Raw genomic sequence first — 24,618 nt, 5'->3', positions numbered from 1 at the left:
GTTATGCATGGTACTGTATTCTGTACATGCCATTTTGCCTAGGTATTATGGTGATAAACCCAGAGTATCATATAAAGTATGGAAAATGAATAAACTCTCAATGTTCTCAATGTTTTATGTCCAACTGCATGAAAATACATTCAAGCATAGAAATCACTGAATGAGTGTATGACAAAAAGGGAATTGCTTTTTACTTGTCATCTGCAATACAGAAGAAAATCACACATGGTGGGGTGGGGAGAATCAGTTTTATAATTTAAGTGATATGCAACAACTTTGTGTCCCATCATATTGTCTTTGAAGGGGAAATAATGAATCTAACATGTTTCAGTGACATTGTTGTAGTTTTTGTTGTCTGTGTTGTTAATCTGTGCAAAATGTAATGTTGTCTTAACAAAAAGGCTTCAATAAACATAAACATCTAGGGATTTAGTTCTGATTCTCAAAGTAGTATTAGAAAATGAAATTATATATCTTATTTCAGTATAAACTGACACCTTGTTGCCTTTTAGGCTTTGCAGCATGGATTTTTTGACTTTAAGACATTTGATGTGGAGGAATATGAACACTATGAGGTTTGTACATTTAATAATGAGTTGAATGTGTTTGGTTTACCTAAAATAAGAGTACACAGTATCCCACAATTTAAAACATACTGGAAACACATTTTAATTCAAGTAAAACCCAGTGTTCATATGTAAGGTATGTGATGATAATGATGACATTGAAACATGTATGCTCTGTGTGAAAAACACACAACATTAATATCCTTCCAATTTCAGTGCATCACATAATAAATCTACCCTTTTCTTGCAGCCTTTCTGGCTTCTGTGATGTCTTTCATGTTTTCCCAGCCTTCCCCCAGGATCCGATCCAAAGTTTCTCAGCTGACTCACAGAATATGTGTTTTCTTGCAGCACTTGTTAGCTGCTTCTTGTGTTCCTAATAGTCCCAAATATATGTCAAATTTTTTTTTATTCTCACATAGATTAAGGACATTTTGAACTTTTTTTTTTTAGTAAAGGAGGCATTATATGGAGATTCTAATAATGGAAATACATACAAAATATTTCCTGATGAAGTGTCCCAGAAGGCTAACAGATGTCATTCGTTGTTTTACCAACCACTTTACAGCTTAAGTATAGACAAACTCTGGTTATCTCTGGATGCTTCTAGGGCTTTGTAACATACACACCTTTATCTGCTGGAAGAAGAAAGTTATTTCAAGATATATTGCCTTAGAGAAGCTTTAAAATATGCCCGTGCTGTACCTGTGAATTGGGCTGTGTACAGAGGAAATTTCAGGCACAGAAGGTGTATGTACATATGGTCCAGAACAATTGTATTGGACCTTGTCTTTGGAACTCTCCTAAATTCCTGAAATTGTATTGGTTAAGCAGAAAGATATATATTCAAATATTTAGTATACCTCTAGTCTGTATATTAAACTCTCTGGTTTTTTAGATTTGTGTTACTTTACTGTAGCCAGTATTCTTCTGCTATTCTTCCCCTCTATTGCAGTTTTCAGAAAACTTGGGAATAGAGTTGCTCAGTCTGAAAGCGTCCATTTTAAGAGCATTTCCTGTATGTATTTCAGATACATACTGAATTACCTCATGAATGTTGAAGACAGTGAAGGCAGAAGAGGAATAAACAGTGGGAAAACATAATTAATAGCACAAATCTGTACAGTATCTGTTGTTTGCAATCAGCAGTCTGTAACAGAGAGCTATTCACAATACTAGAAAGCATTTGTAGGATTTCTCTATCCTGTAATGTTTCATAATGATTAGGTTGAGAAATTGGTATAGCTTTTGCTGAATTACCAAAATTAAATGAGCAGGAACAAAAATTTAAAGTATTGCTGCTTTTTTTACTTAATCTATGTACAAAAGGAAAAGGCCTGTTCTAGAAATAAATGGTACTTGGGAATTATTAGGAATTCTAATTCTGTCTATGAGGTAGGCATTAGTTGACCTCAAAAAAAGTATTATAATAATTGACTAAAGGTATTTCATTATCTTGTTTAATGCTTAACATCATTTTAGTTTGTGAAAAGTACATGTGTGTGAACGATGTTTACAGTATGCTGCTTACTGAGTTTAAGAAGCAAGAACTTGGAATCATCTTTAGTTTTTTGTCCATTTTTTGGTATGTCTTCTCTTTTTTTACACATCATGGTCAGCTTTATGTGTAGATATGTCCTGTGCTATATTTCAAAAACTTTAACTGTTCCAGGTTTTTGCTATGTTAGGTCTTCAAGTGTGTGGTTATGTGGAGAAAAGTTGCATACGACTTAAATGGAGCAGGCTAAAGGAAATTTTATTTCATGTTTATATTCTTTTATCATACTATATTATAAAGGCAGCTAATTCCCCTTTTGTTGGACTAGATGTAAATTACTGACGTTCTTTTTTTGAGTAATAATGTTGTTTGCATGTACACAAATTTTAAGCAATATGAACTGCAGATATCTAAGTGATTCTCAATAACCCCTGTAACTATAAAGAACTACTTAGTTCACAAATAAAACTGGTAATACAAATACAAAAATACTTCTAACTTACTGAACAGGACTTCTTCCCTAAAGGGAGTAAAGGTGCTACAGTGTTGAGTTTGTGACACAAATCGAGTGCGGGGTCCTGGCTTGGCAGTGAGGTTGGCTCGCTAGTGCTTATGCAACCCCTGTGTGAGGACATTTGGAGCAAGCCTAATGCGTTCAGCTAAGCCAACAGTTGGTGAATTGATTACAGTGATGTCCATTATCAGAACCTTCCACTCATTAGGATGTTTTGATGAGCTGAGAGCTAAAAACACAAGCTTAATAATGCAGTTGAACTGAGTGCCATGTCCTTAAAAGTCACGCTGAGAATAACTGCATTGCCAAATGAGGAATGAGCAGTCTTCAATTAAAAAAAGAAAAGAAGGCAGTTCTGAACTACAGTTCATGTTACGTATTTCCAAAGAAGCTTTCATTTTTAGCACTGACAGAATTTGAAGAGCCTTTTCAAAGTTTTTATGTAAATGTGAGCAAGAAATGCAAAATGTCAGTTTGAAAGTTTTTTAGAATTTAGTCTTTTTATTTGATTTATACTTTTCTTTGATTACTGGCTCATCAGAGCTTATGCCAATATGTAAATTTCAGTTTCTACAGGGAAAAGATAATTCTTTTGGAGGCTAATTGGTTTTTTATTTGTTTTCTGTGATTTGGGTTTTTTAGCCAGTGCCTTGCAGAGAAGCATTTTTCTATAGTCTTTGATTAAAACATAGAAAAATGTCGGTTTGTCAGTGTTGATATTAATAGGTATCCTAAAACACTGAACACTCTAAAGGAGAAATCTTAGATAAAGGATATGTCAGCTTTTATTGGAAAACTTCAGCAAGTTTTGTTTCCATTTTATTTTATTAAGAGATTTCTGAGAAGCAGCTTATGGTTAGTTTGTCCCATATAGATAAGCTAGCTAATTACATTTGAAGCATTTTGTTTTAATGCAGCAAGAACACAGTAAAAAATAAAATAAAATATTGAATAATTTTTTTAACCTTGTTTAATCAGGTATTAAAATGCTTTCCTCTTTCTCTTTTGAAATTTTTGTAGCGAGTGGAAAATGGTGACTTCAACTGGATTATTCCGGGAAAATTTTTGGCTTTCAGTGGACCACACCCAAAAAGCAAACTTGAAAATGGTATGGTGTATGTTTTAATGATATTCCATCATCTTATTTTTCCAGCATGACGAATTGTCACAGCAAATAAGAAAATAAAGAGGTTTATAGATCAGTTTTAATCCTGAGAAATAATCATTCAGTGAACATTTTATATATGATCATAGAACTTAATTCAAAAGGTTTTGGAATTTTTGCTAGAAGAGTTTTAATTCTTCTAACAGTCAGTGACTTTCATTCTGTATCAAAGTGCCTGAGAAACTTCAGTCCCTTAATTTTCTCCTGGAACCTGGAGACAGTAAATTGATACAGTAAATATGCAGAATTAAAGGCAAGTTGCATAAAGCACAGAAGACTGTTAAAAAGTTTGTAACAAAAACCAGGAAAGACTTTAAAAAGAAGCTTGCCTTTACTACTGAAGAATAGTGTAGTATTTACACTATTTACAACATGTGTATAACTGAAAATTGCTAAATTAGCTATTTACAACATGTGTATAACTGAAAATTGCTAAATTAGCACTAACACTAAAATCCAGTTGTGAAACACTAAATAAGCCTCACCCAGGTGAGTGTAAGTGCATATCACAAACCTACATTTTTCTCATTATGTTGAGATTCTAATTGCATTTATTAATGCATATATGACTTGTCCTAAGCAGCTGCGTTGTGGTTGGTTTTTGACCTCCCTTCCTGTGTCCCCATCTTCATCTAGAGGATCCTTTGTCTCTCAACAGAGAACCAAGGCAATAAGCTTTTTTACTGCAGCATAGGGCAAGAATGTCTTTAGTGCTGCAGTTTATTCTTTGACCCGTTTGTTCTTTAACTCTTTCCTCTCATCCATAATATAGATCAGCACTCTATTTTCCTCATAAACAGTGTTTCCTCTTAAAGCATGTTTTTATTTTCATCTGCAGCTTGACTGTCTGTCTGTATATAGACAGCTGTTCTGAAATGCTGAGTTCATATATGTGCCTAGCTTTATGTATAGAACCCTCCTTGCAGAGGGGAGTGGGGGCTAAACAGGAGACAGCACAGTGTTTCACACATTCTTCCTCCTGATACTTTTTTAATAATAGTGGTCTTCATGAGTGTTTTTTGACAATTTTTTATATCATTTAACATGTTTATTTTGAATAAAATATTAAAGCATTTTTAATATTAATGTTTATCATTCAAGGAAGGTTTGGGGGGCAATTTTCACTAGTAGGGCTTTGAACTTTATCTATGGTGTTCAGTGATTGTGGCTTTCTTTTTTTATAGGTTATCCCCTTCATGCACCTGAAGCCTACTTTCCCTATTTCAAGAAACATAACGTCACATCAATCATAAGACTAAACAAAAAAATTTATGAGGCAAAACGCTTTACTGATGCTGGTTTTGAGCATTATGACCTGTTCTTCATAGATGGAAGCACACCAAGTGACAGTATAGTTCAGAGGTTCCTGACCATCTGTGAAAATGCTGACGGTGCCATTGCTGTACATTGTAAAGGTGTGGGCACTTACTTCTCAGATCAAAGTTCAAAATATCTATAAATCCATAGAATTTATCCAGAAATAAAGCATTTAACAAATAACACTTTCTGGTTGTGAAAGTGATATTGCTTTATGATACTTGACTAAATATATGCCAAATATTTGTTATTTTCATGTGTATATTAAGTTCTTTCATCCTACACTGTTACTTTCAGCAACTGACAATCTGTTGTTCATTGTTCTGTTTTTTTCTTAATATTAACTTGAAAACATGAGATTTAGTTGATGCAGGTTTCTCTTTTGCATTATGCTTTTACAGCATTATGATAATTGGCTAGGAAATGTAAAAGACTAAAAGGTTTTCTTTGTGCTTTTGGACTGTTCTACATTTTTCTGTTGAGTATGAATTCCACATTTCAATTTAATATGAGTTATTGTGATGCTAGCATTTCAAACCAGCCTAATTCAGCAAATCAGCCCAAAAATACACAAAATATGCTTAGAACAAAGGCTTTGAAGGGTTCAGCTTGATTTATGTTTCGTGTTGTGTAAAGACATTGTGGAGACGAATGTCTTGCCGATCAGAAGCAAGAATGATGCTATTCATAATTTTCCTATGAACAATAAACATGCATATCAAAGATAAATGCTTTATTTGCTAACAAGTTGTTATGGTTGCTAGAAACCAGAAATTGTGGCATTAATAAGCTGGACATCTGCTATTTGGCTCAATGAGAGTATAAACTATTGATTAGCGGGAGTACGTTATTGGTTGTTTATGGAGTTGGTTGCTAAAGGAATATAACATAATTTCTATTGAGATATACATGTGCTTTCTAAACTGAAGTATTTTTCGTCTTTTGTCTGACCATTTAATAAGCAAACTAACAATCTTATTCTTTTTAGTTTTTTACAGCCTTCTAGATAAGCCTATACAAAGTTAAATCAACAACTAAGTCAGACCTAACTCAGATTTAATATATTGCAGAGATATTCCAAATACAGCTTTCCAACTAGAAATTGGTTGTCCCAAAAGTTATAGAAAAGTTCAGTGCAAAGGATTCTAATGGAAAGTTTGTAAATTAGCAGGAAGTTAAAGAGCAGAACTGAAATCGATACTTCCCCTTTTAATTGATTCTTCAGATCTTGTCTTCCAGTGTACAGTTACAGAACCTCAGTTTGTGAACTTCTACCCTCATCCTTTTACCTTGGTCATCTTCACTTTCAAAAAAGGGCAGGATTTAGTTATTGGTTAAATGTAAGGAGCTCGTAGTTGTGTATGGAATTATCAGCAGATGTCTGGCTGCTTAGGGAGTTTCCATGTGGATTGTTGTTGGTGCATAAACAACAGTCAGCCACCACGAGACTGCAAATTGCCAATATTGTACTCGGGGGAAAATAAGGTTTAAATGGGGTGATGCTTTACTAGTCGACAAGACACAGGGCTAGAAAGAGATTAATCCTCACTCTATAGTTAGAGATTTTGCTGGTAGTAAAGCTAGTTTTTCTGTCTCTCTGTTCTCCCCTTAAAACATGGATTACTTTGTGATTTGGGGGGCAGTGGGTTAAATTATTTTAAGCTATTGATATCTAATATTACGTCCTGGTCAACATTCATTGTTTTTTATATAGATAGCGGTAAATAGTTTTTTGAATAAGTTTTGTTGGTTTCACAACAAAACTTTTTCAAAAAGAAAAAGCCACTGGCTCAGAAGACACGTGCTCTCTGTGATGTGCATATGTATTTGCACCATACCATGATTTTTAAGTATGTGTGCTGGCCTCTCAAAGGTACTTTGATTGTGGTTTTTTACCGGTTTTATAAATATAAAGTTGGTATTCAGCTTGATCACAGCTTTTTTAAAAGAATATCAGCCTTTTTTTAAACAAAATATGAAGTAGAATTGAGTGGCACAAGTGATTGCTGTTGCATGTATTCTTCTAAGCACTGTTTACTTTTTATAAGAATGAAATAGTTGTTCTTATATCTACAGCACTGCAATCCAATTATGTGATAAAGGGGATACTGAATCACAAATTCTTTCTTCAAATACTAAGATGGTGAATAACATCACATAGAAGTCTTCTTACATCCCATACTTTTATTTGATAATTATGAAATGCTCACTACTGACTGTTGATACTTGTGCTTCTGTAGCTGGCCTGGGGAGAACAGGAACACTGATTGCCTGTTACATCATGAAACACTACAAGTTCACACATGCTGAAGCCATTGCTTGGATAAGAATATGTCGACCAGGCTCTATTATAGGACCCCAGCAACACTTCCTGGAAGAGTACGTATATATGCACCTTCTTTGCTAATAAGAATCAGCTGCTTCTCTACATTCTTTTCCATCTTGCATTATTTATAGGATCTGCTTCATCTACTGACATTTGCATATTACTGTCTGTTCAATATATTTAAGGTTAGTTAATATGGGATTGAAATCTAACTTACTCAGAAGCCATCAGCTCCTCTGGAGCGCTGTGCACTTTGTCCCCTTAAGGGCCACACGATCTCAGGACTCTGCATGTTTGTTTCTCAGGACTTTAGGAGTTACACAAGTGTGTTGGAAGTGGACAGATGTGGACAAAAGATTAAGTCAACAAATAGGATTTATTAAAATATTAACAAAGGAAGAATAGACTTTATATGTAGTCTGTGACTTAAAATGAATCTTAAAATGGTATCGTTGATATGTTTTTTTCTTTCTTGTAACTAAAGATTAAATAAGTTCTCAATGGAGAGGTTATGATCTCCGACAGATTCCTTAGCATAATGTATGAAACACTTTTGATTTGAATCTAATAGTTGTCAGCAAAACAAATGTATGGTTTTAATACAGCTTCAGATTTGATCTTGACTGGCAGTGAGTAACAATGATGTAGACATTAAGTTTAATGTCATAGTGGTTTCTGCATTGTGCATTTACTGTTACAGTGGTTATGCTGCTATTTTTGAGCTGATACCCTGAAAATATTTACTTGAAGGCATTTTCCCTGTTATGAGAGAAAACATTTTAAGAAAACCTACTACAAATTTGTCTCTTTGGAAAAGAGAGTATTCAACAGCTCTTCCAGACACTGTGTGAATACAGTCAAAGATGCACCAACCTTACATCTTAAAATCAATAGGATATCAGTGAAAGAAGTATTACTGTCATGGATAAGAGAAATTGAGCAGGAATAGGGACTTTTATTTATTATCCAACTAATGGGCACTCCTGTATTTGAGAGGTGGCTTGCTATTATTCAGAATACTGTGAATCAGTATTCTGAATAATACAAGTGTTCATTGGAGGCAGAATAGTCGTCTTCACACTGTACTGATGCTTGGATGATCGTACATTCTTAAAAATACCTTGCACAATAGAGCAAAATTATGAGGAAAGGTAATAGATAATGTGATTAGTAAGTGCTGTTTACTTATAAGAAAAACAAGGCCCATGTCTTTTCTTGTTTTGATGGATTGAATACTTGGTTTGATTTTATAGATAGGCAAAGGTACTTCAGATTTTTTTCACTTATACTTACATTACTCCTAGCTAAGAGCTGTAGCATTGTTCAGTAAGAATTTTCTAATGTCCTAAGGGTAGTAGAGAACTGTTTCGACAATCAGACAAAATTCAGGCAATGTCACCAGTAACGTCAAAGCGGGATTGGGAAGAAACATCAGTTCCATCATTCTAATATAAAATATCTTGCCCTCAGGGCTGCAAAGTTGCATCTGACAAAAAGGTAAACCCTTTCAGCTTTGATCTCCCAAACTTCATAGATGTCAAAGCTTCATCTCTTAGGTTCTTTGAGGTTTAATAAAGGGGGTAGTTCGGGGGTTTTTCTGTAGAAACACTTCTACCCAAGTATGTATCAAATCAGTTTGTTACTGTGAATGCAATTAATCTTGAAAGATTTCAAAGGTATTTAATTCAAGCATGTTTTCTAGGCTACCTTTAAAATGTAATTGCAAATTCCTGTTTAGTTAATCTCTTTTCCCAGAAGGATTTTGTAAAATGAAGTTATTCCACCTAGGAATGAAGTTTTAGTACTTGTAATATTTTTGTGATGACTACACACTCGTTTGGTGATTGGGGGGGGGTTTGGTTATTATTTTTAACCATAGTTTTGGGGTTTTTTTGTTTGTTTGGGTTGTGGGTGTTTTTTTTGTGATAGACATTCAAATTCTTTTTCAGATGAAGATGTATGGAAGATGCAAATGTTGGCAATCTGTAAGAGTAGCATGTTTTCATATTGGCTTTTTTATATTTATGAAAATTTGTTGATATGAATACATTTGGTTTTGTATCCTAAAGGAAGCAAGCAATGTTATGGCTGGAGGGAGATCACATCCGATCAAAGCAGAAACAGCGAGTAGTTGATGAAAACATTAACAGAGTCCTTTGTGGCTTGAATGACATTTCCATCAGTGACAGCCTAAATAAAGTACAAGACTTGGATCAATACAGGGAGGTAAGTGTTCTTGGGAAAAATTCCAAACAGACTGAAGCTGAGCTTTTAATAACTAGCTGTAGATAACTTTTAGATTTTTGAGGTTTAGGCTTTTATTAGTATTAGATTGCTTTTTCTCAGATAAATTTTTTTTTTAGTTCGTAATTAGAAAAAAGATCAGGTAATATTTAAAACTGTCATAGGTAATTTTGCAAACTGAAAAGGTTTGCATTATTTCCAGGGATTCCATTTCTTTCAGGGATTTCAGTTCTTTGAGAATGAAGGAAAACAAAAAATCAGCTTTTGTTCCTATTAGTTAAAAACTTATTCCAAGTTTCTAATTAAGAATGCATCAGTGTATAAACACCCATCCCTTTATCACAGTGTTATGCATGGATGAGGTGATGTGCACGTTTAGGGTAAGGACCTTATGACAACTTTCTGGGAGCACAGGAATGAAGTCTTAACTAAAGGGAAAATACTTTTGTTTCTGGAATAGTAAAAATCTTAAACTTTAGTTTCCTACACTATCTGTAAGAAACAGTTTAGATTAATTGCGTCAAATGCATTTCATTAATCCCTTCTCAGCTCTGTAATAACTAAAGAGGTTTTAGGTTGCTGATGGAACTCTTTCCTTGATGTGAAAGACCAGGGATATAGTGAGCACCTTCTTCATATAATTATTAGTATAAATTAAAATAATCATCTGTCATAATCTGGAAGAGCATCTTGAATGGATTTCTGTACAGGTACTGTTTCCCTGTATTTCACTTTTTTACAGATGTCACATTAAAGTTGTTCAACATTCAGTTTTCAAACCATTTGACTTATCTCATTATCTCTTTGGATATTTGGTTATATCTCAAGGCCTCATTAAAATAGGGCTCTCTAGAAGCTCAAAACAAAGTAATATTCCCAATCTCAAAAATGCATGAGGTCAAAGAATCAGAAGAGGGGGCAGCTACATGCAGTAACTGTAGGGCAGGTAAAGACTGTGAAACAAAATTTATCAGCATGTGGCTGAATGATAGGTAACAATGGCCTACCATATAATCTCCAGTGAAATCTAGCTAAGATATTTGTATTTTCCTATAATTAATGCAACAGTTAGACCATCACATCATTTTATCAACTTCTATCATATTACTACTTCTGTCAATCTTTTATGTTGGTTAAGGGCATAAACTATTGTTCTGTTTTATCCAAAGCACTGAGTTCCCTTAGGCACAGTAGGAACTGTGGTAGAAATACTTGATCTAGGGTCAAATGAAGTATAATTGGTATTATTGTATTTTGAGATGAATCTGAAATTGTAAATAGGCATTTAAACACTCTATTTCTTCGACTGTTTAGTGTTTTCTAAAGCTAGAAGAAATAGGATAAAACTCTGAAATCTGTTCATTCTATATTCCTTATTAAGTTCACATAGGAAATTTTTTTTCAAAACTTATTTTTCTAGAGATCATGACAACTTTTACTTGTTTATTTTTTAAATGTAGTAATTTAGTAAAGTTGATTTTTAGTGCCTCTTGCAGGACATACAGCTTTATCTAAATTTCTTCCTCATTTGTGCATAACATAAAATTTTGTGTTACTGCTTTCCTTCCGTGCCGATGATAACTTTAAAAGTACTTATGGACGAAGTAGTTGAGGTTTATGTTCTACAAAACCAGACTTCTTTGAAGTAAATAAATGCTGGCATTAGACTTGAGCATCCTGAACTGACTTTGAGGTCAGATTCTGCAAAAATCCTCTGTGCATGTGTGTTTGTACAGTGACACATTTAATCTGCTGGAGCTATGCGAAGAGTAGTGCTGATGTATGCAGAGGACTATAGATTAGTCTTTTAGATTTTAATCTTCATGAAGGAGATGTTCAGTTCTTTGAAACTACACTGCTCCAAAGGATTTGATATATTCTCTTGCTTGCATCCTTTTGTGTTTCCCAGAATGATTTTGAAGACAAAGCAGATGTGGAAACTCAGAATGGCATGACACAGGGAGATAAGCTCAATGCCTTAAAAAGTCGGAGACGGCCTTGTTCTGCTACAACTGGAGCTCTGAGGTAATTGTCATTCTGAGGTAATTTGCAATTTTAGATTCTGTCCATGCTATCAGATCTATGTGGCAAGTACATGATCTTGTTTAAGGCAGTGATACTAACTGTAAATTGTACCACTGTCTGTGGTGGAAATTTCTCTAGATATATATCTATTAGTTGCAGATTTGGTTTATTAATTTTTTCTTTTATCTTCTTTTCCCCTTCTGTCTCTCTGTTCAGGATCTCTTCTTACTGTGTAACCATAAAAGATAATGTAAAAAAAAATCTGAAAACCTTCACATTTCTATTTATCTAGCATTCTAAAACTTACGACTTGAACAAAAATATTCTTCAGTGAACTTAGTTGTCTTTCTATAATTACTTTTCTGAACCAGTAAAAATATGAACTGTGAAAATAAACCTGAAGTACCTGTCTGCTGTTTACCTGTAAATTAAGATAGTGACTGTCAATAACTCTTAACTCTTGGTCCTGTATTTTAAGCCAGCCTGAGACATGAAAATATACTTTGGCAGAGGGGAAAGGCTTTTTATCCTTGGATAAAGACTGCTGCTTTTGTTTCTTTAGGCTGCAAGACATGAAACTGCACACCAGGTCAATATCACAACCCTTCAGGTATTAACTTTAAAGTTCTAGTTTTAAATGTGTACCATTTGACTTGGGTCTTAATTTTCAGCATTTTGGGTCATAGTTATCACATCAATTGATTAGCAATTTCTGGCTTACAAGAATAGGCAGCTAACAAAGTTTTTGAAACACCTGCAAATTGCATGCTTTACCCCATTGAATCTAATATACAACATATAAGACAAGATTTCTATCATTAGAAAGCATTAATACTGAAAAGAGCACAATTTTTTTAGTTTTGTGACCTGGATTTTTGAGTCGGATTACTCCGTATGGCTAACATTGAAAATGTCTGTTTTACCCTTTCTTGGTAATTAAAGCTACTTCTGTTTAATGCCATTCCTTCTGTGCTTGTATTTGGAGATTTTTACCCAAGTTATTTGATCTGTTAAGGTCTGATCATGATAATATCCCCTGGTCTAAGGATGGAGAAAATTATTGTTTTAATAAACTATTGTAGGCAGCCATAATGGTAACACTATTGAGTAGTCCAGTGTAACACATATACAGCCCAGTTTCAAACCAAGAAGAATTTGATCATTAAGACCCCCACTCTAGAAGGAGCTGTATGTTCTGTGCAACTTTGTGAAAATGTTCATGCTGTCATTTGGAAATGATGATGATCTCATGAAAGCTGCAGTGTCATTTTCTTCTACTCATACTCAATTTATAAGCACAAAAAGTATTCTTTCTCAAATTCACATTTAAAATCTATGATAAAATTTACAATAAATCTATAAAAAATGGACACTTGGCCTTTGTAAAATATCAAAGTGAAAAGTAGCCTATAACTGTATAATAAGGTGCAGCAGGGGAAATTCTTGAAGTGGAATATTTGGAAAGTTTTTTTGAAAAGATACTTGAAAACAGCCAAATTGTTACATTTTTGGTGTTCTCAGACTTGAGAATTCCCATTTTTTAAAATACCAGTCTATATATCGAAAGACTAGACTGTATGTGTTTGAGATGTATATTTTAATTATAAAATCTTGCTTCTCACTAAAACTCTGCACTCCTTTTAGACTGAATACTTCAGGTAGCACAGAAGGATCCATGTCTCCTCTGAAGGCCTCCAAAGTGATGGCAGTTAACTCACCATCTGCAGAAAGAATAAGCAGACTTGCCACATCCTCAGGATCTAACCTCAAAAGGTTTTTTTCTTCTTCTCATTTTGGTTCAAGCACTTACCGTATTCTCCACTGGTTGTCAGCACACGTGCAGTCTGTGAAGTGCTTGCTGTTCTTGGGTGTAAGAAGGCTTAAATTTATTTACAAAGTCATTTGCTGTTCCACAAGCCAAGCTTTAGTTGCCTGCAGATTTAAAAAACAAAGAAAAGCTAAAACCTGTCCTCCTGGTCTGAGCATTTTGTTGGGATTGTGTTGTCAGAAACAGTATTACATTGCTAAAGTTTTGGGGTTTTTTTTTCACTTACATCAGTTCGTAGACATTTTGCAGGTATTCCCACAAGTGAATATACTGTTACTCAGAAGAATACTGAGTGGTAATCAATATGACTTTTATGAACCTTTGATTTATTGCTATTTATTTCCATTATTACTGTTGTCCTAAGTAATTATATATGTTAAATGAAATTTAGAATGATAAATGCATTTTTAATAACTCTGGGCACAAATATTTACCTGAAGAGAGTAACTGACTTGAGATATTTCAGGACACCCTATTTTTATTCTCAGATTTTATCATATTACTTCTTGGTTACTTGAAGGCTTATACCGCATTACTGATTTCAAGCAGCAGAAGAGGAGTTCCTAAACTGTCACATGTACAAAAAGTAATTCAGAGTAGATCAGACACTGCCTAAACCTTTTAATATGATCTCCTGCATGTGCATATGGTTTGACAGAGCTGAAAGCTGGCCATGGTAGTGCTGAATAAGCAAAACTTGGGAACTCCTGACAAAGAATTCTACTTTTCATTACTTAGGAGCTAGAAGATGAACCTGTGTGCGAGCACAAATTATTTCAGAACGGTCTGTGTTATTCACCTAATGCCTTCTGAATTGTCTGTTACATTTTTGTATATATCTCTACATACCTTGTGTATATTTTTTTCCCTGCATGTGTTTTCCATTCAGCGTTTCCATAAACTCCAGACTAGCCAGTTCTCTAGGGAACCTGTATGCTGCTTCAGATGATGATGGGAGCAAAATGACATCATCGTGCTCTAGGACAGGTTTTTCTGTAAGCCATATCTCCAGTCACCTGAATGGCAGCTTGCAGCTGCCACACAGAAATACCCGTGAGCTGAACAACAACTTGTACAACAGAAGCAGCAGTAGTGGCACCAACCTGAGCAGCCAAAGCAGTTTGCACAGCGCCGTGACAGATGGGTACGCACCAGCCTTCCTTTATGGGCCTTACAGCTCCTCCAGCACCATACCAGAGTCAATTAATTCCTGTAAGTTCATACTCACAACAGCACTTCCAGGCAGCTGAGTGATGCTTTTCTGCCTTGCTTCTGTGAGCAAAACTGTCGCAAAAAAAAAATCTTAACGCAGCATAATTCTCTGACTTCCTCTAACACTTCTGAACAGCACCTTTATCTGTTATCTTTTTAAGTAATTTTCATTTCAGCTGGGGTTTTTTTCCATGTCTTTTAAATATCTAGTACATGGAAGGTTCACTAAAATAAGTGACTCCTGAACTTTCACACCTTTTCTGATTTTTTTTTTTAATGGACCATCCTATCCTTTGGATTTTTTTATTTCAAATTATGCATAACATAGTTTAGAACTTTATTATGTATCTTTATCTTCATGCAGTAACAGATTTAAAGAAGGTTTTCTATGTATCATACTAAATAAAAGGTAAATGTCCCTAAAGATAGGGCTTATTTGAAAGATTAGTCCTCCTGATTTGAAACCTAGTCCTTTTCTAACAGCAAATGTGAAAAGTATTATAGAGCAAGATATTTCTGATGGTTTCACATTGCAGCTTTCATTCCTCAACAACTTCGCTGCCTTGGACTTATTTTATGCTCTTTTTTTTGTGTGAAAGAGTCTGTATAAAGAGGATGCACAGATAAATTAATGCAATTTGAAAGTGATTCTCTACAAAATGCAGAGAAGAGAAACTAGAGAAACTCCCATTAAGAAATCAGAAATAACTTCATCTAATCTAGGGAAAAATAAATATATCTGCTACTAAAAATCTAAAACCAATTTAAAATTTCTAGTTTTCAAATATTTGATATCCTACTAATTATAAAACTTAGTGCAGTGTTTTTAAAAGAGTATTTTGCCTACAATTAATTGAACCTGTCAGCCTCTGTTTACTGGTACTGACACTTCAGATTTTTATTTTTTTTACCTGCTGGAAATAATATTGGCTTTGTGTGTAATTAACTTCAGAATATTGCACCTCTCTCTCTTATTTCAGTATAAGGAAAATTTTAGTGTTACACCTGCTCCTGGTTTTGAGTGTGGTGAGTCTCTGTCTTAAAGCAGCTAATAACACACATTGCATGTAACTGGGATGTCAGCTGAAAAGATCATTCATGGGTTGTGTTCTCTTTTTCCTGCAGAAGTGGAGGACCTACCCCCATGTTAACAGCTAGGATGTGGCACCTCTTACAATTCAGAAGCTGCATGTTTATAGCTCGGGGTATGAATTGCACTTTCTGAGGATAGATGGCAGTAGGAAATAAATTCTCATTGTCCTATTGTGGAATTAAATTGCATGTGACTGAAACCTAACCTACATACAAAGTATATTGAAAATGGAGTTAGTTGGGGGAACTTGATTCTGTGTTCTCTTTAAGTCAGTGGCTACTTCCTACTGTGGTAGGATGTGCTTAACCTAAAGCAGCTCTTTAAAATACTTGATGCTTTCAGACTCCTCGTTCGAAAAGTACATTTAGCTTCTTATCCACTATAGCTTATCTGGAAATAAATGCTAATATTCCATGATCTCAGGATCACCAAGTCATCTGCATTGAGTTTAAACTTTACTTAAAACAGCAGCAGTAACTTATTTGCAAGGGAGTTCTTGAATATTGCCACATCCTTTCAGTTTTTTGAAGTTGTTTCCCATCTAATGTGACTGTTTTTCCCTACTGCATGGGATTGAGGTAAACTGTATATAATTGAGGCTTCAAATGGATACAAAAACCATATCAGTTTTTCTATGAGGAAACGAATTCTAGAACAAGAAAACTGCTTTAGTTTAACTAATTAATTTAATTACTTCAGGCACAGAGATAAGGAGAGGGATGAAAAGCTGCACAGCAAGCAGGGAATGTTTGTTTTGAGGCACATCAATGAGTCTTTTATTTGTTCATGAATTCTGATTGCTCTGAAGAGTCATCCTTTTTAGGTGTTCCCACTCTTTAATCCAGCATGCTTACAGAAATTCAGTCCTCAGGACTGATAGAGCCCCAGTTGGGGGTAGTACACCAACAGTGGTTGAGAGCAATCAGTCATCTGAATAACTAAGTGGTAAAGTGACTGATTTGATTTTTTTTTTTAATTTCTCATTTTCAATATTGTCTCATATTGAATGTAATGAACAATAATTCTTTGGAGAGTCAGTCCATTCTTGTTCTTTTCAGTTCTATCTTTTGTAAATTATATGCTGCCAGCAGCATTTCTTAGAGTTTTTTTCCATATTCTACTTACAGCTGCCTATTATGCATTAAATATATGCATGTAAGCCTACATGCAGTGCCCTAAGGGGAAGAAAACACCTTGTAACTGTAATGTGACTTAGTTATGAAAATAAGCTGACATCTTTCACATTTGGCCAAAATTTACAAGAGTATTAAATGGTAATATAAACAATTACAGGAACAATAAGCATGTTTCCTCAAACAGCTTAAAAGGTTCAATGAAAATATAACATTTTGAAAATAAAAACCGTCATCTCCTTTGGAGAGGTAGTTGCCATACCTTAATGCTACAAATAATTCTTAACAATGAGAGCAAAGTTAGTGGGCTTGTTCCTTAAGCATAGGATAAGAAGTTAATTACTGGTGCCACTTTGTTTCTTTTTTATATCTAGATATTTACAAAATTCTAGGTTAGCACTAGGTGTCTCCTTAATCTTATAAACCCTTGAGGTTCAACATAATGGCAGCAACAGAAAAATTTCCCAAATATATGTGGGGAGAGGGCTGGGCTTACAGTGTAAGTGACTCTTCCACTGTTGTAGAATGCCTTTCCTTCTTAGATAAAGGTGACTTAGCAAGAGGGAGAAAAACAAGGAATGTTAGTTACTGCTTAACTTAGGGAAGAGAAAAGGAGCGGGTGAAGAGGTGAAACAGCCATCTTGACAGCAGAGAGGGACTTCGTGCTGTGTGCGTTGTGGTGAAGAAGGAAATTAATTGTTGTCTCCTTGCAATAGAACTGTGAAGTGATTTAAAACCGATTTAAATGAAATATGTTAAGCATAGTATAAAGTTTTAGGTTGACTGGGAAACGGTGAAGAAAAAAGTGCTTTCTAAAATGCACATTTCTCCTGTTTAAGAACATCTTTAATTTTCTTCCTACCTATCTTAATGACTTAGTAATGCATGGAAGGATGTAAGGGTGTAACCTTTGAATAATTCTTGGCTTGATATCATTTGGTGTTGAGGAGTAGAGGTTATACACAGTTGAATACAGCAAGATCTTTATATGAGATTCTATATCAGTCTTCTTTGAAGAGTGAGGTGAGATAAAAATACTATATTTTATATAACATATACTGTGATATGAAAAGCAGCATTTCTTAGGAAGAATCATGCCATGCAAAGTCTATGTAGCAAAGTACAAGTTTCTGATTTACTGTAAAGTAATATTTCAATATAATGGTTAAAAAGTTTTCCTGTTTGGAATATGTTTTTCAAATATGTTCTGACTAATGCATTTGCTTCTAAATATACCATATGGCCCTGTGCATCTCTCACAGTCACAGTAGAATACACTAAACTGTTACCCATTTTATGCACAACTGACTGAGTTGAGTGTAGTTACTGTGATGTCATGATGTGTAAAACAAGAGTAGATTATTTGATCATTTAGTCTCTGAATGCTTTGTGCCTGGTAGTGAGCGTCTCACTGGCTTATACAGATGGCTTATTTTGAGGACAATATAATTTTTCTGAATGATTAGTCCCACTGATTGAACACAGTCATGCTTAAAACGATTTCACTTTTAACCTGAAACTTTCTGTTTTTCTTTATTATGTCACTGTTATAGTCCTTTATTATCTTATTTTCTTGTCATGAAGACATCTCATGCTAGTCATCTCAACTTGATTTTCTTTTGATAAGCTAAGTTGGCTCAAATATCCTTTTGGAAAATGTTCAAATTCTTTAGTTTTTGAAAATCTTTCTGGTCCAGAAAGCTGCTACTCAGTGCTGTCCTGCTTGTTAGTCCATAGCTTGTTTTATCTTCTTAACTGTAATATGTTGGAAGTTTAGGGGGAGGGAAAAAAAGAGGTCTTGCCATCGAAAATACTGACTTGTATTTTAGTCCCATGTCCTGCATTCCCCATGGGTTTCCTTGGGTTTTTTAATGTGGAATTTTGTGGAAAAGCATAATTTTTTTCGCCATCTCCTCTTCTTAATGGAACCAATTAGCCAACTAAAGATTTGTTTTTTCTTACCACTTCAACCACTGACATCCAGCTATTTTGCTTTTGGTGATATGCATCAGTGGGCTGAAGCTCATGAGCAAAATATGGAGTAGCATCAAGCCTTAATACCACTTCTGGCAGAATTCTGTTAAAAACAGAAAGAACTGCAATGTAACACAAACCCTTTCTGCAGCAAGACTAAGGTTTGCTGTCAAGGCTTCCAAGCAATTTCACCATTGAAAGCAGAGAACTGGAAATCATTAAACAGAATTCTAATTGGAGCACATCAGATAAGGTACCTGACAGAAGTCTATTACGTATACTGGTGCTTTATGCTTATTCACTTAGCTTAGCTCATCAGAGGACTCCTGAATGATACTGATTAATTACCTCTCTCTTTTATTGGCAAAATCTCCCTTACCTGAGTTAGATATCAAGCTAACCAGCTGTAATCACATACCCTATTTTAGAAAAATCACCTTATCACTCTTATTTGTCCCTCTTTGTTAACTATCAACATCAGTGGTGCAGGAGCATTTTAAGATGGTTAGGACAGTACTTTTTCAGTTCTCATTTATGTTCTTCAAACTCATTAGTGAGAAAATTTTGAATTCCATTTTTATGCAAGTACTTTTTTTCCCCCTAGTGTGGAAGAGAGTTATTCACTACTTTTTTTTTTTCTGTTTTGTAATGAAACAACATTAATACTGTGTTCCACGTTCTATTTAACAAAAAAGAACAATAAGAAATAACCATGACTATGACTTCCTGTTGTTGTCAGCCATATATTTTTCCTTAATGGTTTTTGTCCTTCATCAGTGCAAGCTAAATATCCACTTCTTTTTATCATGTTTATGGTGATGAACTAAAAGAAAATCTTCATTTTCAAAGAATGGAAAACTCGCCATTCTAGCCAAATAGAATAAATATTTTATTTGCAAATTTTACAAATTGGATGTTTTGATTAAACAGATTGTCTCACAATTATAATTTGCAGAATTATTCTTTTCAGGTAGAATCACATTTAAGGTACAGTAATAAGATTTTTACTTTTTTAAAAAAAAATCTCTAAATTCAAATATCACTCTTAAAAATGTATTTTCATTGGAGAATATGTAACTGGGTAGTCTTAAGATGAGTCACCTTTTGCTTCTATAGCTGTCATGGAAACTGGTGCGATTGAAACATTTAAAAAAAAAAAGGGAAGGTAGCAGTACTTTAAAATGCATATACATCATTATACCTGTAGAATAGTTTCTCTTAATAAGAACTTACTATTAATTCAGGACAGTGTTTGCAAAAACATAGACAAATGCTAGTGCATCTCACTGATCTTGGGTCTTGTGTATTCACAGTAATTCTTGCCTACTGCAACACTCCTAATTGCAACGGTGTTTTGGGAGAGTTGATGCACAATGCAAAAAACTTAAATTACATTTGTGCAATTATCTGGGAAAAGTACATGTTCAAATCTTAACAAATAGCCCTAAATTCTACAGGGTTGTTCCCTATTAAAGGTAACTCACAGCTGACTTGATCCTGAAGTTGAATGTGTGCAAATACAGTTCTAGTGCCTGGGTGGATCTGTTGCTTATTTTCTCTTCCAGGAGGCTTTCTGTGCCTCGTGATCTAAGTAGTTACTTTAACATGAACTTCATTAGATATCCTTGTGTCTTAATTCTTAGTTCTTTGGTTAAATGTCTGGTACTTGGGTATAAAATGCCAAACATGACACAGCATGGGACCACTGTAGAACACACTGAGACTTTGACTCCATTAACTGATTTTATACTCATCATTGCAATTCAGCAGTCAGTTTTCTTTGGTTTTTTCCATCTATTTTTACCTCTATTTCAATAAGATTTTAAATACGATTTTGTTAAATCCAGATATTACTTGTAAAAGTGGATTGGGGCTTTTTGTTTTTAATAATGCTTTCAGAATCATAGGCCATACTTTGAGTCACAGCAAATGTAAATTTTAAAATAGAAAACTCCTCAAAAGATTAAAAAAAAAGAAAAAAAATCTCAATTACAGGCTTTGAAACGTTACAGTCAATCTCTTCAGACATGTGAAGAGATTTAAGAGCACAAATTACTTTTCCTCAGAAGCAAAAAAACCCACCAGAACAACAAACCTTCCCTGCTATATTTTAATTTTCCAAACTCAAAAATGAGTATCTGTACTTTACAATAGCTCAGTTGTTAGGGCTATCACCATGTTTTTGGTAATAGAACTTTATGTGAAGTCACATAAATGGATCTTAATCTGGAAAATAATCCTGTTTAGATTTAATTATTTCTGTATATTCAGAAAATAAAAAAATAAAGAACTGTTCACAGTTCTTTGTCAGCGAACACTGACTGCTTTTAAGATCACCAAAAGTGTACAGTGCTTTCTGGTCATCTTTCATCTGTCCTAGCTATAAGTAATCTATTACTGTACAACATATGAGAGTATATAATTAAATTTCATGCCTTTTTTTTAATGTTTGTTAATCAGCTTTACTTGGAATTCAGTTTTCATGAATCCGTTTCAAATACTGCTCTAATTGAGTGTAACCGTCTATTATTAAAATACACATCTGAAAATGAGACACCTTAGAGGACCATTAGGAAAGAGGGCAGAAGTTTCAAGTGCTCATTAATGAAGACCTATTCCTTTTGCCTTGCCTTTACTAAAACCAGACCCTTTTTAGTCAGTGGTATTCAAATCTATATGCTGTGACAGCACTTCTTCTTCAACCTAGGAAAGAATATCCAGATGGTCTCAGATCTTCAAGATGTGAAAATACATTTAAAAGACAACTTTGGAAATATACACTAAGATTTATGATATAGGGGGGAAAGTGTTTTTGTGATATTAGTTAGAACCCTAGAAGTTTATATATCTATTATGCACTTCTACTAATGGGTTTCACTATGGGTGCCAAAGAGCATTTCTGTAGTGACTGGTTATGAATAGTAGGAAAATGGAAGGCAAGACTCTGAGGTTCTGATCTATGTTAGGACTCATGTTGGTCTCCAGTAGTTCTCCCTAATTCTGCTGCAGTTCTTAAATATGCTTGGGGTTTTTATTTGCTATTTGTTTATAACCATACTAATACAATGATGAGCTCTCTCATATAAGACTTATTATTCATCAGAATGACTTCTTAAACACATCTATGTATGAGCTAATAAAATGTTTGGATAGTGTCTAAACTGATTAATAAGTTTTTAATAAAACCTTAGATTTCAGTAGAAACAGAAATGTCAATAAATACAGAATAAATACAGTAGACCGGGTTGTACTTTCATCTTAATTATACTGACTTCTTACTAATCCAGATGAAACATTTGCAGTGCTTCATTTTCATCTGTTTTTAGTAATCATGGTTAAATTTATGCATATGCATAATTGTGCTGTTGTAGCTTTTTTTTTCCCCCCTCAATAATTAGCTACACCATATGTTTCCTGTATCATTATCTCAATCAACATCTAAGGTATGCCTAATTTTTTACAGTAGCACTTGGACTCTCATTCAGGATAAGGGGAAACAATTCAATTATACTAACAGCTATCATATATGTCCTCAACACATTTTAAGGTATTGTTTTAATGTGGTATTTTAGAGGACTTTTTATACTTTCTTTAAGAATCTTAAGAATTTGTTTGGAAAAGTAAGTGTAGATACAGGAAAGTTGATGGATTCAGACTTTAGTTTCTTCTATTTTATTCATCTGTACCTGTGCAGAGATTCAGATCCCCCTCCAATTCTGTTTATTTTTCTCCTTCCTGTCCTTCCTCTACTCCTTATCTTTAAGTGAAAGATACATATTATATCCAAATACAACCTCTTCAGTGAGTTTTAATCAGTTTTTCTTCTCTGCACAGTCCCTTCAGTCTGAGTATGTTCAGTACTAAAGCCTTGCTGCTTTGGTGAAACCTGCTGAGCTCTTCAAATTGATGTTCTTTATGAAGGAGAAGAACTGAAAAAAAGCTGCTCATTAAGAGGAGGAATCTTCAATACAAGCTTAACACCAAGAGAAGACCTCTTAACAGGAGAAATTTCTTGTTAATGACTACTGCAAATGCATTGATGTTGAATTTATGGAAATTACTACCCCATGTTATATACACATTTAAATTTTTTATGTTGAGACCGCTTGAATATATTTCTAATGAGTTTCATTAAGACATTTATTAACTTGTGTACAGTGTTAAAATATCTATTAAGAGAATATTTTGGTAAACTATAAAAATTATGTAAAAATTAGAATATATTTTAATTTAGTGTCTACTTTGCTACAAAAATGTGTATTTTAAAGAATTTGTACATGTTTATCAAAGATATAAAAATTTTTTATGAACAAGATGTTTTTCTTGTTTAATGGGTCCATCATTATTGCTTGAAGCCTCATGTAATTACTCTTTTACTAATTGGTCTTCTGGTAACTTGATGGAAGTCCTAACTAATGAGAGACTAGTTGTTACAATATCAGCTAAAAGCACTTGATAAATAGTCTGCTCTCCACTTTCAGCTCCTAATGTTTCTTAAGGAAACACCATGAAAGAAAACTAAAGGGAAAATATTTGTTGAGATATGATGTAGTTACATCTTTCACTGCAAAGAGAAAGTAATTTATTTAATGATTCAGTTGTACAACTAAGACTTTCAATTTGTCTTAAAGGAATGTTTTGGTTTTGATGTAGAATGTTAAATTTTGCTATGCAATATATACTGCAAAAATGAAGGCAGACCAGACTGAAGTTGGTAAGAATGTACATATACAGTGAATTCAGCAGCACTGCATACTTGCATGTTTTGAACCTACATTTGGCAGTATGTGTACAATTTCCTTAGCAACACACACTAAATGTTGGAAGTATATTAAATTTTCATTTCTCATTTGGATGCTTCATACACCTTTAGTTTTTTTGTTAAATATATAGTTTAGGTAACCTCCTGTATCATGGAATATTTTTGCCAGTAATAAAGATGCTCTTTAACATATAGTTAAACCAGATGTTATTACCAACGAGACTTAGAATTAAATGGTGTTACAGTGAGGTCCTAGAGACCAGGTGTAAAATTTTCAGAACTCCACAAGGGCATAGTAAGGAAAGTAATGAGATTATTTGATTTGCCACTAATCTGTAAGACAAAACCAAAACAGATTTGTTACCTATTAGTTTTCCCAGTATCTACAGAAACTTGAAAAAAAAAAGTAAAACTTGGTTGAATTATCAGGTTTTTTTCCTGAAGACTTGTGAATGCCCTGCATTTGCTTTACAACTAAAGTAAAGACAATGTGCTACAACATTTTTTAAAAAGATCAGATCGTAAATTGCTATAGCAAGTTGTACTGGAAGTGTTAATAAGCAAAACTGAGAGCAGCTAAAAAAATCATTGAATAAAATTTACTGTACTTTTTTTGCAACTGTGTATATGTAACATATACACACACGAAGTAGCATATGTGTGTGCATATATATATAAAATATACTGTATATGAATTATAGAATAATGGTAAGGTAATTCTACCTCTTATAAAGAATTTTCTCATGTACTTTGTTATAAATAGTTTTCCTTAATAAAATATTGATTAATTTTGAAATGTAGATATATATACATATACAGCTAATTGATAATAAAATACCCGTATAAGCCAGCTTCCTTGTTTCTTGTTTTCTCTTAGAACTGTTGATGCAAACTAATGTGATTTGATTTCTAACTGAAAGTAGCTCTTCAAAATCATCTTTTTTCTTCTAAAGCATGTAAT

General features: G+C 33.9%; 1 protein-coding gene across 1 annotated transcript in view; it reads left to right on the top strand.

Annotated features, from left to right (window-relative positions):
* Positions 1-24,069, top strand: part of CDC14A (cell division cycle 14A) — a 56,130-nt gene extending 32,061 nt beyond the window's left edge. The window contains 12 exon segments of the mRNA XM_051800335.1: positions 513-575; positions 3,599-3,686; positions 4,928-5,158; positions 7,301-7,439; positions 9,456-9,612; positions 11,540-11,655; positions 12,218-12,265; positions 13,300-13,428; positions 14,373-14,633; positions 14,635-14,695; positions 15,821-15,900; positions 22,730-24,069. Of these exon segments, the coding sequence (XP_051656295.1) occupies positions 513-575; positions 3,599-3,686; positions 4,928-5,158; positions 7,301-7,439; positions 9,456-9,612; positions 11,540-11,655; positions 12,218-12,265; positions 13,300-13,428; positions 14,373-14,633; positions 14,635-14,695; positions 15,821-15,853 (1,326 nt within the window). The 3' untranslated portion in view covers positions 15,854-15,900; positions 22,730-24,069.
* The last annotated feature ends 549 nt before the right edge of the window (positions 24,070-24,618 follow it).

The sequence above is a fragment of the Manacus candei genome, unplaced genomic scaffold (genome assembly GCF_025592945.1).
Source record: "Manacus candei isolate 608988 ecotype Guabito, Panama unplaced genomic scaffold, ASM2559294v1 h1tg000005l, whole genome shotgun sequence".
NCBI lineage: Eukaryota > Metazoa > Chordata > Aves > Passeriformes > Pipridae > Manacus > Manacus candei.
This window is presented reverse-complemented; position numbering and strand designations above follow the sequence as displayed.